General features: G+C 42.3%; 1 protein-coding gene across 1 annotated transcript in view; it reads left to right on the forward strand.

Moving 5' to 3' along the window:
• The window catches only part of LOC115150715 (rho guanine nucleotide exchange factor 10-like protein), a 178,176-nt gene that overhangs the window by 77,569 nt on the left and 82,129 nt on the right, over positions 1-18,478 (forward strand). The window contains exon 20 of the mRNA XM_029694267.1: positions 10,928-11,046. Within this exon, the coding sequence (XP_029550127.1) occupies positions 10,928-11,046 (119 nt within the window). The remainder of the gene's footprint in view (positions 1-10,927; positions 11,047-18,478) is intronic.

Genomic DNA, 18,478 nt, shown 5'->3' on the forward strand with positions numbered 1-18,478 from the left:
CCGTCGTTGACGGCAGCCACCCTCCCTTCCCTCCCTTTAGTAGAGGGGAATTTTTGTTTTGTTGTTTGGGGTTGTTGTTTTTGTTTTGTTTTTTGTGTTAAAGGTGCTTCCGGGGTTAGCACCTTTAAGGGGGGGGTACTGTCACATCCTGGCCAGTATAAGGGTTAATTAGTATTGTAGTTTGGTCAGGACGTGACAGAGGGTATTTGTTTTATGTGGTTCAGGGTGGTGTGTTTGTTTAAAGGGTGTTTGATGTAGTATTTCCGGGGTTGTGGTTTATAGTCTATGTTTATGTATTTCTATGTGTAGTCTGGTGAGTGTGTTTCTATGTTGTGTTGATTGGGGTTGGGACTCTCAGTTGAAGGCAGGTGTTGTCTATCTGCCTTTGATTGAGTCCCATATATTGGGGTGTGTTTGTGTTTGTGATTCGTGGGTGATTGTTCTGTGTTGAGCCTATGCTTTGCAGACTGTCAGTTTATCGTTCGTTTTCTTGTTTGTTGTTTTTTGTATTCGTGTTGATTTAATTAAATGTTCAAGATGAACTATATCGATTCTGCTGCGTATTGGTCATCCTTTTCCGACGACGATTTCGTTATATCGTCAGAAGACGAAGATACATGTGACAGTATGGGTATGCTTGACATCGACAAAGACTGACAAAGACCGATTAACATAAACGGATGGAGCTAAGCACATGCAAAATCCTAGAGGAAAACCTGCTTCAGTTTTCTTTACACCAGACCTATAACACAAGGCCACATCTACACTGGAGTTGCTTACCAAGAATACAGTGAATATTCCTGAGTGGCAAAGATTTGACTTAAATCTGCTTGAAAATATATGGCAAGACTTGGAAATTGCTGTCTAGCCATCATCCCCAACACCTTGCCAGAGCTTGAGGAATTTAGAAAAGAATAATGGGCAAATATTGCATAATTCAGGTATGCAAAGCTCTTAGAGACTTACCCAAGAAGACTCACAGCTGTAATCGCTGCAAAAGCTCGTGCTAACATGTATTGGCTCAAGGGGTGAATACTTATCTAATCAAGGTACTTTTTGTTAGTGTTAATACAATTTAGGATAACAAAACTCCACTTTGACACTACAAAATATTTTGGGTAGATCGTTGACAAAAAAAAGACAATTAAATCTATTTTAATCCCACTTTGTAACAACATAAAATGTGAAGAAATCCAAGGGGCTACTTATGATAGGCAATATAGGTGAAAATCCATTGAGACATTGTTGAGGCCACAGTGTGAACAAAATGGATTTGCATCAACCCGGCCAGGATGTCAATTACATGTTAATTGCATTACACCCCCACTTTGCTTTCCCATTTAACCAAATGTAATTACAATAAGGGAGTTGTTGATGTAATTTCACGGATGGCCTGCCATCACTAGGCCCTCTTGTCATTTCATGGTCATTTCTATTTCAATCAGCAGTTGAACTCTACTCAGCTGTATCCTGTATGGACAGAGAGGGGTGCCTTGCTCCAAAATGTCTCCAAATGGCTGATGCCCCAAATAGCAAACACTCGAATGCATGATTTAGTGAGCTATTAAACATCACAAAGCTAATTTTGGAGCCATACTCAGCCTTGTAGCTACCAGTGTTTATGTTATAACCCCCCATTTATATAACACACTTATATCCCTCAGGTATGCTTTCATGTACACTCCTTACTGTACCGCACAGAATACGCTTAGTGCCAATTTGCCAAATGCTATCCTCAAAGTGTACTTTCAAAACACATCAATCACATCTCATTGCTTACACTTAAGCTACAGGAACATAATTGTATGCCTAAGGTACAACTTGAAGCACATTAATAGCATGATTTGTCTTGTAGCGTAGCTCTTTGTCTTGGGCACATACATTATATACACAGTAGGAATGTCTGCCAGATATGAAAAGTTTGTTGATGTACAGGTTTTTACTTTTGGATGCGTCCAGCAGTAAGGCCTTACATCACAGACACAATATAGAACAGATGCCTCCAGTAAAAAAAACTTTGAGAGCTTGGGCTGATAAGGTTACATCTACAAAAATATGATTCTGAGATATTGGCTTTAAAGTTCCAAAACCCTTATTGGTTTGATTGGTGACAGCGACTTTTGTCTTGTATTCTTTTGTACTTAATAACATGAATTGGGGGTATTTAGAATACTACATAGGTAGAGAACATTGAACAGAACAAGGCTATGTCAATAACTACATTTTGCCAATTATAACCTTATAGTCCCAAGCTCTCGAATTGTGTCACCTTGGGACCACATGTCCACAATTGCCCAACAGTGGTGCTGCAGCACACTCAGAACTCAGGAAAGCTATGTGTTCCGCAGCATCTCTTATGCCACTTCAATTGGGACTAATGTTTCTAAGAGGGTCCTACAATAACATAGCCAGACACATAGCCTAATAATTAATAGGTTCATTTTGTGCAGAATAATTAATTACTATTTCAATGTATGGACTTCCAGCCTTTCCAGGCAAGGTTAGGACTGCTGATTTGACGGCCCACACAAGCAGAGCAGACAAGTGAGAGGAGTTGAGGCGCCAGAGACAGAGAGACAGAGGAGTGGATAGAGGCAAGAAGAGAGAGGTTGAAAGGGATGGGAGGGTGGAAAGGATGATTGAGACAAGCAATCAGTCCCACCACAGGGAGCAGAGGGCAGGCAGGGGGCTGTGGCCTGTGGTTACCTTGCTATCTCTAAGTGTGTCAGACTCTCCTCTTCCCCAGCAGCCGATTGATAGACAATGCTTGAGGAGTGGAGTGTGGCTTGACCGTCCTGGCACACACTCTAAGACGCCCTCTTAAAGAGATTCTCCAGTAGTTTTGTATACTTTTTAGCCAGTAGTTCTGAAAGTAGTGCTCACAAGCCAAAAGTGTTCCCCAAAATGGTGTACTACTTACTGTATGTCACATATGTGCAGATATGTGCACCACGTCATTGCTCTCTCTCTCACTCTGCTGTGTGTGCATCTCACTAGCTGTCACTCAAATAGCGAAGGGCTGAACCTTATTGGATGGAACTCGAATTGCTAGGCTGGCCCAGGTGGGGGAAAATGGCGATGCACAGCTTCCAGTAAACAGTCGCTTTCAAACTAGGGATTTCGTGGCTAATTTAGATTTTTTTTTATTCTGCTCATAGATGATGTCTGTATGAACTACACATTGACACATCCAGCCCAACGTGTGAGGTTTAAAAAACACTTACTAGTCACCAAAGTTCCAGATCATGTCTTTAATCCACTGCTAACAAGCACTATGATGAAGCACCGGGGAGCAGAACACAGGAGATGGGCCATGTGCTTCCTGTACCATGTTGTAGGTTCAAGTTGAAGAGATGTCCTTCAGATCCATGCTGTCAGTTCAAGTTCTGTACAAGTTAATGGAAAACTGTAATTTATACTGTAACTTAGGGTATCATCAACAGTAAAATACCCAAATGTTTTACTACGGCATACTATAAATTATGGTGCATTGTGTGAACATTTTGTGGGCGGGAAATAATTACTGTATTTCGAATGGTACTGTATTTCCACCCCACAGAATACAGTACCGGACCATATCTTTGGAGCGTCATAAACCTTTTGACCAATTGTGCATTGGTTACCAACCTTTTTTGAACCATGGCACCCCTTGATGGGATATACAATTCTGCAGCACATCTACAATTTCCCTATTATTGGTAATGACCTCCATCTCATCTGATCCATACTGCAAATCATCGATTTTCTGTGACAATTTTTTATAGATGAAGTATGGTTTATTTTTAATAATTTTCATAGTTTTCACAGTTCCTTACTCATGGTGGTGTATTTGTGTGTACCCCTTTAAGAGAGTCCCGTGAATCTGAAACAGAAAGAAAAACATGTAGCTCTGGTAAAATAGGAAAAAGGACCACTTTTGGGTTTAAAAAAAGAAAATATATTAATTGTATTAACATTTTTTATTCAGATTTTTCAGGGGGGGCTGCAGCTTTGGCAGAGGCTGTGGTGTAGCTAAGCCAAGAATCATATATTAAAAATTCAACCTCTGGCTAAGCCTAATCAGACTTGCCTATGATAATGGTTTTCATAGAAGAAGTAAAATGATTCAAATGGCTTTGCTTGTGATGCACATCCCTCAAATCATACAAATGTAACAGCCTGAGCACACTGGACTTGAAACAACAACAACAATACACCATGTGCCGTTTAATGTATTATCTGACAGGCACTAGCGCTCCCAAGTAAAGATTCCATCTGCATTCCACAGGTCACGTTTATAAGCGAGTGTTCCAAAAAATTATCAAGATTAGGAAAAGTTTCAGGGCACATCTGAGAGTTCCTCAAGGTACACCAGTGCCGCAGCACACCGGTGGGAACCACTGCAATAGTGGGTGCATGATATTGTTGTTTCTAGTCATTAACATATTTTGAGGCATGCCTTGTAAGAGGTTATATTGTTGTACCTGCGAGTGAGAATGTTGTACCAATTTAACTCATATTTGGTTATAGTGCTCCATCAATTTAAAATGTATAGGGGACAGATTGTAGTAGCAGCAAGTCTTAAACCTTAAATGGTTGAGCATTTTGCCATGTCCTTTTGATCTCTTTTGCCCTGTAGTGTCCCCTTTACAGTGTAGTATTGTGCCTCTGTGGTGTCATTCAATGTATCTCCTTCAGGGCTCACGTTGCGTATTATGGTTGTTATGGCAACTGCACGTTTATTTGCCTTGCTTAAGCAACATCAATTTCTATATGTTTTTTGTTGTAGTTATTCAGCACTGGATAAGAATGATCGAAAGATGCCTAGTGACGATGAGTCAAATACAAACAATAAAGCCGTTGCCACATGCTCCACTGTATGCTGCTAAGCTTTAACATTTCTACACCCCGAAATGAATCTGTCAGACCGCAAAGATTATCTCAACATCTCACTGTGCTCAAACAGTGGGAAATGTTTATGATGAGTAATACATTATCAGGGATTTAATTAACAAATCCCACTCTTGCATTGATCCCTAGGAAATATCAATTGCGCTGGTATATTTAATTAGTCTATAACTTTGTATCATAGGGTTGATAGACTGCTGCACTCTGGAAATTAAATCATCATCAGCAAAAGACTTGAAACACAAGCCTGATTTGAATATAACATCACAACCGGAGAAACTAAACCCCTATGTGGAATGGCTTGAATGCACCTTTCCATGTTGAGATCAATCACCATTTCAACTCCTGTCTGTTGAATTGGACATGTCAATTTGTCACAGGATGCTATTCAATTCTTGAATGGATTAAAACTTGGATGGAATTGACCCCAACTCCCACCACATTAATAGGCTTCCAAATAGAACAGATCCCACTGAGTATGAATAGTTGAAGGTCAAAATACAGCATTTAAACTTGGACAACAGCTAGAGAGCTCTCATTCATTAAACCAAATGTGGTAGAGTGGGGAGCAGATCGTCCATGGCCTAGTCCAATTGGTGAAGCTTTAAAGACAGTTGTCCAACATTCATTGTGCTACATTTGATCAAGTCAAGGGAACAAGGCCTGACATTTTGATGAATGCAATTGAGCGTTCTCTTGCTAATGGTTTAGCTATTCAAAATCACAAAGACTCCTACATGACCAAGACAAGGTTATTTTGGGGCAGCTTTTTGATAGTTCACTGCAACGACTTGCTTGACTTCTATGGAATGGTCATTTTGAAAAGGCAATTTTGCAATATGTAAATGTTTCTGTTTGGTTTTCAATGGCAAGAAATACATGAAGGACAGATTAATTGTTGGCTACGGTCATACTACAGTCTGTGTATTTGGATTTGGCCAGATTAGGCCGTCATTGTAAATAAGAATGTATTCTTAACTGACTTACCTAGAAAAAGTTAAAAATAAATAAAAATGTGGTCTTCAGCAGTAAGTCCAGTACATTTTGTACTGATGTAGTATACCACAGCACAGTTTACCACAGCACACTTCGCTTTATTATGGACGACAGGTTCAGTACACATCAATGCATCCTATATCAGAATGTAGGCGCTGGCACTCACTTAAGGGTAGAAAGCATGATGTTTTTACTCATCAAATTAACAATACAGTGTGGTCAAAGACTTAGTAACTTAGTTGTAGTCATGATCTGGTTACCTATAACTACAAACAAAGTTATGATTTCTTCAAACATACTCACAATGGACTATTTCTCAACGTCATATGGAGAATCTACTCTGCGTTAACTAGCTCGAGCTGGCTAACGTAAACCACTTGCCATACTGACCGATTTGTTGGCAGTGGTGAGCTACAATACACCAATCATGAGGAGGTATAACGTAAACAACCAATCAGATTCCCCACACGTGGGAGCCACATGATCCTGCTCTGCTTTTCCATTCCATGTAGCTCTGACTTCTCCTGCACCACTGACAGGCTTGCCTCTGGCTCAAAAGGAAAGTAGAAAATCATTCCTGCCTGCTCTAATTGTTTAGCTAGTACTTCGAATGGTCTTCATTTGTTTTTCACCCTCCAAATTGTTTGGTCAACTTTGTATTATTGTCTCTGTAGTCTATCTACTTTGGATTTACCTCACTATATGTTAATTTGATTAGCTAACTCTCCATGCTGCCATTTTTGTGTGTGTTTCTGTGGGTTCCTGCCTTTGCTAGACTAGTTGCTGTTGATTTCTGTCATATTATTTAGCTCTGTCTCCCATGGTGGTTGGGTAGCTAGGCTAGTTAGCTGGCTAGGCTAGCTAGCAGGCTAAAATAACTAACTTTAGCTGGCTGGATGACTGGCTTGCTGGCTAAGATAAATGCATATACCGGTAACATTATTTGATAACTGGTTGGATGTATTTCTAAAATAACCGTTATTGATTTGACAAAACCTTGGTTTTCTTTAATGTAGTTGTAAGCTAGGTGTTGATAGCTACTGGCTGACTCATGCAGTGTTAACGTAACGTTAGCAGGCTAGTAGGGCTAATGTTAGTAGCCTAATTGGCTAGCAGCCTTGCAAGCTGATTTGTAACAATAAATTCATAAAGTATTTGCTTGTAAGTTGGCAGAAAATCTTATTGAAATCAGTAGTCATGCAAATTACTTGGTTTCATTTCAAGTTATACTTTTGAAGTTATTTCTGTTGGCTTTTAAGAGTGTGCAAAGCTGTTATCAAGGCAAAGGGTGGCTACTTTGAAGAATCTCAAATATAAAATTTATTTTGATTTGCTTAACACTTTTTTGGTTACTACATGATTCCAAATGTGTTATTTAATAGTTTTGATGTCTTCGCTATTATTCTACAATGTAGAAAATAGTAAAAATTAAGAAAAACCCTTGAATGACTGTCACGCCCTGACCTGAGAGAGACGGTTTGTTTCTCTATGTGGTTAGGTCAGGGTGTGGGGTGGGCATTCTATGGTGTCTATTTCTTTGTGTTGAGCCGAGTATGGTTCCTAATCAGAGGCAGCTGTCTATCGTTGTCTCTGATTAGGAATCATACTTAGGCAGCCTTTCCCCCCACCTGTAGTTGTGGGATCTTATTTTTGTACTGCTTGTTATAGCATGCAAGATGTGACGGTCGTTTGTTTATGATTTTGTTTAAGTGTTCTGATTTATAATAAATAATAAGATGAACACTCACCAGGCTGCACCTTGGTCTATGTAACCGATGTGAAATGGCTAGTTAGTTAGCGGTGGTGCGCGTTAATAGCGTTTCAATCAGTGACGTTACTCGCTCTGAGACTTGAAGTAGGGTTTCCCAGCCCGGGTTGGGGCGAAGAGAGGGACGGAACCTACACTGTTACATCTACTCCTTTGGACGGTCGTTACAATGACTAGGTGTGTCTAAACTTTTGACTGGTACTGTACATTCAGTCTGAATCTGCCATCCTATAAGTTGGTGTGTGACTTCAAAATGAGGGGTGTTGTAAAAAGAAAATTCATCAGTGATTGGATCGTATCTAACCAATCAAAGTATCAAAGTTGATAACGTCATCATGTAGGCTGGCTCTGGCCCAACCCATCGGTTTCTGGGACCAAGAATGTGTTTGCTTTCTAGAAATCGTAGGTGAGAGAGGCAAATCCAGACTCATCGTGGAGAAGAAACATTAGTTTGGGTAGCCAGGCAGTTTGGGTAACCAGGAAATAGAAGTCATATTATAGGATTCTTTTTGTTTAGTTGTATATGAGGCAGCCAGATGGCATAGAGAAGCAGCCCCACAGCAGCATTCAAGACTGGAGTGGATGACTGTTTTACCTCCAGAGTATCCATCCTTAGTGTATTGGTTCTAAGGTTTTATTTTTGAGTGGTTGACATCCAGACGCAGCTCCTGACAGCAATTTTATGTGATGGTGTGTAATCTGTCACAACTGATATTTTCTAGTTCTTTTCCACATTTGGCAGTGGTGTACTGACCAGTGCTGTACTGTGGCTAGGCCGAGCTCCCCTCTCTCTTTCCTCCCTCTTTCATTCAGACCTGATGAGACACGTTGTTTGTTTATCTTTCACCTTGATGCTTCAGTTTACAACACAACATTAAGCAGAATAATGGCAGCTAGAGGGAGGGAGGGAGGGACAGAGATATTTGGCTGTGGAGCTCTGGCTTTCTGCTCTATCTGAAAGGATTAGAGGGTCTTTTGTGAATAGAATGTATTATCTCTGATTCATTAGTGACTTTGGCCGTGTGTGTGTGTGTGTATATGCACATGCCCATGTGTGCTTGTGAGCGAAGTTTACTGTCTGTCTTTCTCTCATTAAGGCCTACATTAGACTGGTTGTGTGTTTACTGTTTGTTCCGAGGGGCAGGCACCATTACTTGTCATCATTAATACACAAGAAAAGCTGAATGGCAGGGTGTGTTTTCACAATGCCTGTATTTTGTTTTTCTTCTCCCTCCCTTCATGCACACAGTACTTAAGGAAATCAGAATGGGTAACAGTCTTGGATGTACTCATGTATTTAATATCACCCTCCACAACAAATAACATCAGCAGGACCAATACCTTTGCTGAACCAACAATCACTTGGTTGCCAAACATACAGTAGTTGAGTGTTATTTATGCTCATTGAATGATTAGCTGAAGAAAGGTGCTGAGCACCTTTCTGCAAAGGAAATCAGTGGAACCTCTGACCCATGCGGACCAGCTTCGGGCAATCTGCCTTCAATTAGAGCCTTTTAATAAATGACCCTCATAGCCCTGATCCTCCCTGGGAAGAGCTCTATCTGAGAAAGGTTCAGAGATCATCTCAGAGGGAGATCATTTAGGAATACTTTGCAGTTATGAATACTTTATACATGATTGCAACCCAAACACTAAATAGCCCAACTTCATCATTATTGATTAATCAGTTGATGATCTCTCTGAGCCTGCTCCTCTGATTTGTCAGGTAGTCTTCTCTGGCAGGATACTTCATCTGGTTGCTCTGGTCAAATGCTCTACCATTTCTAATGTGTATTGATTTGACATAGTGCATGTGCACTTGTATTTCAATGGCCAACACTAGGGAGCTACAGTACATCATCATTTGCAACCTAACTTTCAACATAAATACCACCCCTCAGTGATTTAGACTAGTGGATTTTAGCGATACAGTATGTTTTTTCTTCTGGCTCACAAGAAAGCCTGGACTTTCCTCTTTTTTTCTTAGCATTGTTGTCAAAAGACATCTCAACTCTATCATTCTGAAGACACACTCAAGGTTTCATTGTTCCTATTCACACTGGTTCAGAGAAATATGGAATAAGTTATCATAAGAAATGAGTATCAGATATGAAAGCCTGTCAACAGAAGGCGCTTTGACCTTGACCCTGTCCTCTCACTCACTCCAAACATCACTGAATGGATTCATATTTTGAAGGTCATCAATCTCAAGGAGGTTATAAATGTGTATCATCATGAACAATTATTCAGTACTGTACTGAGGCTTGTAAACATGAAGCTATGCAGAGTTAAGAGGTGTTGAATGTACGTGTCTCCAGTACATATTTATCTATGGAAAATCTGAGAATAAGGGTTTAAAAGCAGTGCGACATCTTGAGGTACTGTATCACCTGCAAATTCACTCCCTCTTTTTGTGTACCAGTCCTTCTAAGTGAAACCCATCTGAAATGTTATGAGTTGTGGAGACAGAACTCAACTAAGTCTCCTGTATTCCTACCTGCACTGCAACAGCCAAATAGCAAAAACAACCGCCCCTGTCAAATTAACTGGTCGCATATCTCAAACCAAATTAGGTGTTTAAGATACACTGTGATGTTAATGCTTTGGAAACAGCAACTCTGTATTTCTGTGGCTTATTGCATATTGATATATGCAGTTATGCACAAGACACAGGGAGTAAATTAAAACAAGCTGTTTGATTGCACGCACAATTGCCTTTTAGTTAGTTGCAATTGACAGTTACGAAATTACTTAATGGAGGTATTTTGGCAGATTTGTGTTGTGTCTGGTGAGCAGGTGCACCTGTTGTAGTGGCTTCGAGGTATTCAGATGTCATGCGCCAGCCAAATTCTTTATTAACCAGCGATTGCCTTTCTCCTGCTGGGGCAGATTCTTGCTGTTATTTTCTCTTTAATAAAGGATCATAACCAGTGTCTTAATCAGTGTTGGCCTAGCATGGAGCTGCTGGGCGTGGGCTGTACCTGGTCCCATCTCCCCTTGCTCTGACTGATTACACACACACAATTCAAATTATCCTATTCATATTACATACCTGAAACCAATTCATCGGGTTACACTTTGTTTTGGAAACAAGAAAATAGACCGTGTCCACTGTTCAGTCAAGTATTTCATATTTCTTGTGATTGCTTATTTGAAGTGGGTCCTAAAGAGCCCACTTGGAAGGCTCAACTGCAGTAAGTACAAATACAGTTACAAGGTATATGCCATTACGACATATGATTGAGTGGAATTAAAACCTGTTGTCTTTTCTTCTAGGAGAGGAGAACACACCAGGATGGTTCTGTGCAGAGGATGAAGGGAAGACCATGGCACCATTTTGGCCTTTACTGGCCTGCCGTGTGCCTGTCTTTACCACCAAATCCTCGGACAGGAAGGTGAGTTCCAGGTTAAAACGCCTCTTTGTTCGACTCAAGTCTTCTAGTTAAACAGAGCAGCGTGGGTTCTTCAATAGTTTTTAGAATTGTTTCTCAGACATGAACTGAGGCACACTGTAGGGCTAAACAGAATGGCCGCCCCCTATCGACATCACCACGCAATCAATAATCAGATCGCAGCAACAACAATGAAAGAGGAGTATAATATTATGTCTACTCAGCTATATTACAGTGCAGTTAAACACACTAATTTCCCATTGAAGGCAATCAAAGAGTACTTGCTGCAGCCCAGGAGCTAAAAATACCTTGTCTCAGGATGATCTCACTACAAAGGTCCTAGGCTATCAAAATATTAAGATTGCATTGAAAAGACAGGTCTACAGTTGAAGTTGGAAGTTTACATACACTTAGGTTGGAGTCATTAAAACTCATTTTTCAACCACTCCACAAATTTCTTGTTAACAAACTATAGTTTTGGCAAGTCGGTGAGGACACCTACTTTGTGCATGACACAAGTCATTTTCCAACAATTGTTTACAGACAGATTATTTATTTGCTTGCTAGCTTTCTGGCTAGTTACAGAAGTTAGCAGGCTACTTAGCTACAGTAGTTAGCTACTGCCATCAAGTTGTTGTTGTGTAATTAACATATTTGCCTATTCCACCATTTTCAGAATGCATACTTGCATTTGCATATAGCGTGGGAAAAGGGAATCCGGAAACAATGTGGGCACATTTAAATGTAAATGCATGATGTGTTCGGAATTCTATGATCAAAACTTCATGATTAAAATTCCAAAACTTTATTAACTGCCAACTCTAGACACGACCGTGGAGTCTTAGAATTACAAGGTGACACTGTACCTTCCACAGCAAAGCTGGTTAGAAAGTGGCGATCGATAGAGCCTGTGAAGAGTTGGGAGCCTCTCATAGATCAAATGGCAAACTCAGGTGAGAGACAGACTAAAAGGGTTTCAGGACTCCGTCAAAGAGTTATAAAAATCAATTTGCAGTGGCTGGAAGATGATATTCAGACTACATTTTTTAGCTATAATGCGGTTATGGGGCTTGAATCGCAAGGTGGGTGGGGGATTCCAAATTACCACCAGAGGAGGATGTTATAAAGTGATCAGGCCTTAATGGTCGTGGGACACCCAAGCATAAATCAATGTTCCGACATTAGATTAAGATCCCACACACAACCCAATAGTCTGTCTGGAAACTATGTGGGCAACGGAGCAAGGGGGGTCCTCGGCAGCTGGAAAAGTTGAGTCTAGAGGAGACAAACATGCCTTTCTATTACTGTGGGTTTTAGAACACTCCCAGAGGATCGCATGGAGCTTCTGGATTCTTCGACTAATATCTGGTACACCTGCTGAGAGAGTGAGCCAAAGCAATTCATGGACTTGGAGCCAGAAGTACCACATTGCTTCAGGATTTGCCCACATTCTCTATTTCTGACACTAACAAATGAAGCACCTGAGCATGCCAATAGAAGGGCATATCTGTCATTAATATGAGCTGACCATGAAATTGCCTGATACCGAATTGTTTCCTTGGGATGAGAGACAGCTTTGTTTTTGTGTTTGTGCTTGCATGACAGTATGTGACTGTGTGGGTGAGTTTCTGAAATTAATGTTTTTGTGTGCACATTAGTTGTTGATGTAGAGGATGTGGGAACAAGGGGCTGGGAGAGGCGAGCTGAATGTGTTTTCTCTTTAACCAAAGAGAAGGTGGTAAGTCTTTCATGCAGAACAGCCTGTGATTAAGGGCTTAACTCAACAGCAGCCCCCCTTCCTCTCTTTTTCTATCCCTTCTTCTCTCTTTCCCTGTCTTTCTCTCATTCCTTCTTTCTCCCTCTCTCTTCTTCTGTCTCTCTCTTATCTCTCTCTCCTGTTTCCCTTCCTCTCTCTGCAGTTCTGCCTTTGCACTAAGACTGGGAAGCACACGCCTCTCTGTGACAAAGCTCCCAACATCTCTTTCTCCCACGTTGGCAGCCTCACTTGGCAGTCTGACTTGATTGAGGGCGAGGAAAAAAAGACATCCAGATTAAAAGAGATGTGGCCGAAGGGGCCAGAGTCGTTACGAAAGAAAAATAAAGTTCCAAAGCAGCGTAGCATGAACAACATGTGAGCAGAGTATGGGTCACCTGAGGGAGCTCAGCCCACTGATCGCTGCTGTGCGCTCTGTACTCTGAACACTGCTCTGCTCTGCTCTGCTCGCTGGGAGATGGAGAGGGCTGCTGGGCAAAGTCGTTAGGCACCAGAGAAAACCCTTATCACAAGTCTCTGTTGAGTGAGATCAGTAGGGACTGACTGACACACACGCACACGACCCAATCTACCAGGCATGGTTTGACCCACTTCTGAGGCACATAAGCAGTGTCTGTCATTGCTAATGTAAAACATACTGTAGCCCTTTGTTGTTCTTGGAACTAATTAGAATATGTTAACCATGCAATGCCTCCAACTTTAAGCTCTACTGTATGTTGAAATGAGGTCTTTGTAGAATGTATTGTATTATTAGAACACCATACCCCTACCCCATTGCCCACCTCACCAACCACATGTGAACCTGTTGTTCATAAAACTAATACAGAGGGGTGAAAGTGAGTGTTCATGTTGTCCAGGGAAGTGGCTGTAGGCTGTTGCCTTTGTCTAACTCTGCTGGGTGTTAAAAGGGTTTTAGTTGGCTTGTCTGTGGTGCTCAACTTGAATCCCCCAGCTAGGGTCCAGCTTCACCACTCCACTCTCCTCCTTTCTCCACCGTGAATGTCACAGGGAAGTGGTCTGCTGTGTTCCCAAGGCCGTCTATTTCCATTCCATGTAGCGTATGTCCCACTCAGACGCTCCAAGGCCAGGCTAATGGAGCAGGGTTTGGAGCAGGGTTCTTTCTCCCTCTCTCTTCTTCTGTCTCTCTCTTATCTCTCTCTCCTGTTTCCCTTCCTCTCTCTGCAGTTCTGCCTTTGCACTAAGACTGGGAAGCACACGCCTCTCTGTGACAAAGCTCCCAACATCTCTTTCTCCCACGTTGGCAGCCTCACTTGGCAGTCTGACTTGATTGAGGGCGAGGAAAAAAAGACATCCAGATTAAAAGAGATGTGGCCGAAGGGGCCAGAGTCGTTACGAAAGAAAAATAAAGTTCCAAAGCAGCGTAGCATGAACAACATGTGAGCAGAGTATGGGTCACCTGAGGGAGCTCAGCCCACTGATCGCTGCTGTGCGCTCTGTACTCTGAACACTGCTCTGCTCTGCTCTGCTCTGCTCGCTGGGAGATGGAGAGGGCTGCTGGGCAAAGTCGTTAGGCACCAGAGAAAACCCTTATCACAAGTCTCTGTTGAGTGAGATCAGTAGGGACTGACTGACACACACGCACACGACCCAATCTACCAGGCATGGTTTGACCCACTTCTGAGGCACATAAGCAGTGTCTGTCATTGCTAATGTAAAACATACTGTAGCCCTTTGTTGTTCTTGGAACTAATTAGAATATGTTAACCATGCAATGCCTCCAACTTTAAGCTCTACTGTATGTTGAAATGAGGTCTTTGTAGAATGTATTGTATTATTAGAACACCATACCCCTACCCCATTGCCCACCTCACCAACCACATGTGAACCTGTTGTTCATAAAACTAATACAGAGGGGTGAAAGTGAGTGTTCATGTTGTCCAGGGAAGTGGCTGTAGGCTGTTGCCTTTGTCTAACTCTGCTGGGTGTTAAAACGGTTTTAGTTGGCTTGTCTGTGGTGCTCAACTTGAATCCCCCAGCTAGGGTCCAGCTTCACCACTCCACTCTCCTCCTTTCTCCACCGTGAATGTCACAGGGAAGTGGTCTGCTGTGTTCCCAAGGCCGTCTATTTCCATTCCATGTAGCGTATGTCCCACTCAGACGCTCCAAGGCCAGGCTAATGGAGCAGGGTTTGGAGCAGGGTTCTTTCTCCCTCTCTCTTCTTCTGTCTCTCTCTTATCTCTCTCTCCTGTTTCCCTTCCTCTCTCTGCAGTTCTGCCTTTGCACTACGACTGGGAAGCACACGCCTCTCTGTGACAAAGCTCCCAACATCTCTTTCTCCCACGTTGGCAGCCTCACTTGGCAGTCTGACTTGATTGAGGGCGAGGAAAAAAAGACATCCAGATTAAAAGAGATGTGGCCGAAGGGGCCAGATCCGACATACAGATGTCGGATCTTAATTTGAGCAAGTTTTCTACAGGAAATATTAATTATTATGTGGATTATAATAAATTGATACATTTTAATGTGGAAATTACAAACTTAAGAAGCCTTTTAAACCTTTAATACACTACAAGTTTGCATTTCCTGCTGTATAGGAAAATTCTCAGCAACAAAAGAGTTATCAAATTAAGATCCTACATCTGTTGATCCTACATACACCTGGCGGGTTCTAAGCTTTTTCATCATGATTGAACAGCGGCCTTTGGTAAGACAAGGGGTGGCAGCCTTTGCATATTTGTAAACAACAGCTGCTGCACGAAATCTAAGTAAGTCTCGAGGTTTTGCTCGCCTGAGGTAGAGTATCTCATGATAAGCTGTAGACCACACTATTTACCAAGAGAGTTTACATCTATATTTTTTGTAGCTGTCTATATACCACCGCAGACTGATGCGGGCACTAAGACCACACTCAATGAGCTGTATACGGCCATAAGCAACAGGAAAACACTCATCCAGAGGCGGCGCTCCTAGTGGCCGGGAGCTTTAATGCAGGGAAATTCAAATCAGTTTTTCCTCATTTCCATCAGCATGTTACCTTTACTCCACACACAGAGACATATGCAAAGCTCTCCCTAGCCCTCCATTTGGCAAATCTGACCATAACTCTATCCTCCTGATTGTTGCTTACAAGCAAAACTAAAGCAGGAATCACTAGTGACTCGGTCAATATGAAAGTGGTCAGATGAAGCAGATGCTAAGCTACAGGACTGTTTTGCTAGCACAGGCTGGAATATGTTCCGCGATTCTTCTGATGGCATTGAGGAGTACACCACATCAGTCACTGGCTTCATCAATAAGTGCATCAGTGATATCGTCCCCACAGTGACAGTACGTACATACCCCAACCAGAAGCCATGGATTACAGGCAACATCTGCACTGAGCTAAAGTGTAGAGCTGTCGCTTTCAAGGAGCAGGACTCTAACCTGGAAGCTTATAATAAATCCCGCTATGCCCTCCGACGCACCATCAAACAGGCAAAGCATCAATACATGACTACGATTGAATCATACTACACCGGCTCCGATGCTCGTTGGATATGGCAGGGCTTGCAAACTATTTCAGACTACAAAGGGAAAAACAGCCACGAGCTGCCCAGTGACACTAACCTACCAGATGAGCTAAATTACTTCTATGCTCGCTTCGATGCAAGTAAAACTGAAACATGCATGAGAGCACCAGCTGTTCCAGACGACTTTGTGATCACGCTCTCCACAGCCGATGTGAGTAAGACCTTTAAACAGGTCAACATTCTCAAGGCCGCAGGGCCAGACGGATTACCAGGATGTGTACTCCGAACATGCGCTGACCAACTGGCAAGTGTCTCACTGACATTTTCAACCTCTCCCTGTCTGAGTCTGTAATGCAAACATGTTTCAAGTATGCTACCATAGTCCCCTGCCCAAGAACACTAAGATAACCTGCCTAAATGACCACTGACCCGTAGCACTCATGTCTGTAGCCATGAAGTGCTTTGAAAGGCTGGGCATTGATCACATCAACACCGTTATCCTAGAAACCCTAGACCCACCCCAATTTGCATACCGCCCCAACAGATCCACAGATGATGCAATCTCTATTGCACTCAACACTGCCCTTTCCCACCTGGACAAAAGGAACACCTATGTGAGAATGCTATTCATTGACTACAGCTCAGCGTTCAACACCATAGTGCCCTCAAAGCTCATCACTAAGCTAAGGACCCTGGGACTAAACACCTCCCTCTGCAACTGGATCCTGGACTTCCTGATGGGCCGCCCCCAGGACTCCAACACCATCATCAAGTTTGCCGAAGACACAACAGTGGTAGGCCAACGATGAGACAGCCTATAGGGAGGAGCTCAGAGACCTGGTCGTGTGGTGCCAGGACAACAACCTCTCCCTCAACGTGATCAAGACAAAGGAGATGATTGTGGACTACAGGAAAAGAATGACCGAGCACACCCCCATTCTCAACGACGGTGCTGTAGTGGAACAGGTTGAGAGCTTCAAGTTCCTTGGTGTCCACATCACCAACAAACTATCATGGTCCAAACACACCAAGACAGTCGTGAAGAGGGCACGACAAAGCCTATTCCCCCTCAGAAGACTGAAAAGATTTGGCATAGGTCCTCAGATCCTCAAAAGGTTCTACAGCTGCACCATTTAGAGCATCCTGACAACTGCTCCGCCTCCGACTGCAAGGCACTCAGAGGGTAGTGCGTACGGCCCAGTACATCACTGGGGGCAAGCTTCCTGCCATCCAGGACCTCTATATCAGGCGGTGTCAGAATGAGGCCCTAAAAATTGTCAAAGACTCCAGCCACCCTAGTCATAGACTCTTCTCTCTGCTACTGCAGGTACCCTCTGTATATAACCTTGCATGTTATTTTACTGCTGCTGTTTAATTATTTGTTAATTCATTTTTACTCATCTATTTTTTCCTTAACACATATTTGTATTTTTTTTCTTGACTTAAAGCATTGTTGGTTAAGGGCTTGTAAGTAAGCACTTCAATGTAAGTTCTACACCTGTTGTATTCGGCGCATGTGACAAATACAATTTGATATGATTTGTATAGTAGCTCCGTGGGGGACATTGTTTCAGAGTTTACATGCGACTTCTGCTGTCAAAATACGAAGATTACATTGAAAAGACAGATCTGAACACAATCAGACCACAATGCGACTTTTGTGCATCTACTGTAGTCCTGTCTTTTGAATGCAATCTTCACATTTTGATAGCAGAACCTGCATGTAAGTCTGAAGTGTAGACACAGCGTAGGACCTTTGTAGTGAGATCATCCCTGAGACAATGTATTTTTAGCTCCTGGGCTACAGCAAGTACTCTTTGATTGCCCTCAATGGGAAATGACTGTGTTTAACTGCACTATAATATAGCAGAGTAGACATAATATTATACTCCTCACCCCCCTTTCCAAGTAACACGATAATTCAGATAGCCATGTTAACTTCACCTTCATGTGGGTGTTAGCCTAACAACCAGGCTAGGTAGTGCTAGGTATCAACAGCCAATCCAGTAGGGACTGGAAGCTATAACAAGCATGTGTATTCTCTTCCCATTCTAAGGAGGACATCACATCACTTGTGTGCTGTGGTGGTCACTGTAGAGCATGTCACATGCTTGTCTCAGTTAAGATCATGCTTGTGCATACAACATGTCTCCCTAGAGCCCAGGAATGTGGCATCACACTTCTCACTTTC

The sequence above is a fragment of the Salmo trutta genome, chromosome 16 (genome assembly GCF_901001165.1).
Source record: "Salmo trutta chromosome 16, fSalTru1.1, whole genome shotgun sequence".
NCBI classification, from domain to species: Eukaryota; Metazoa; Chordata; class Actinopteri; order Salmoniformes; family Salmonidae; genus Salmo; species Salmo trutta.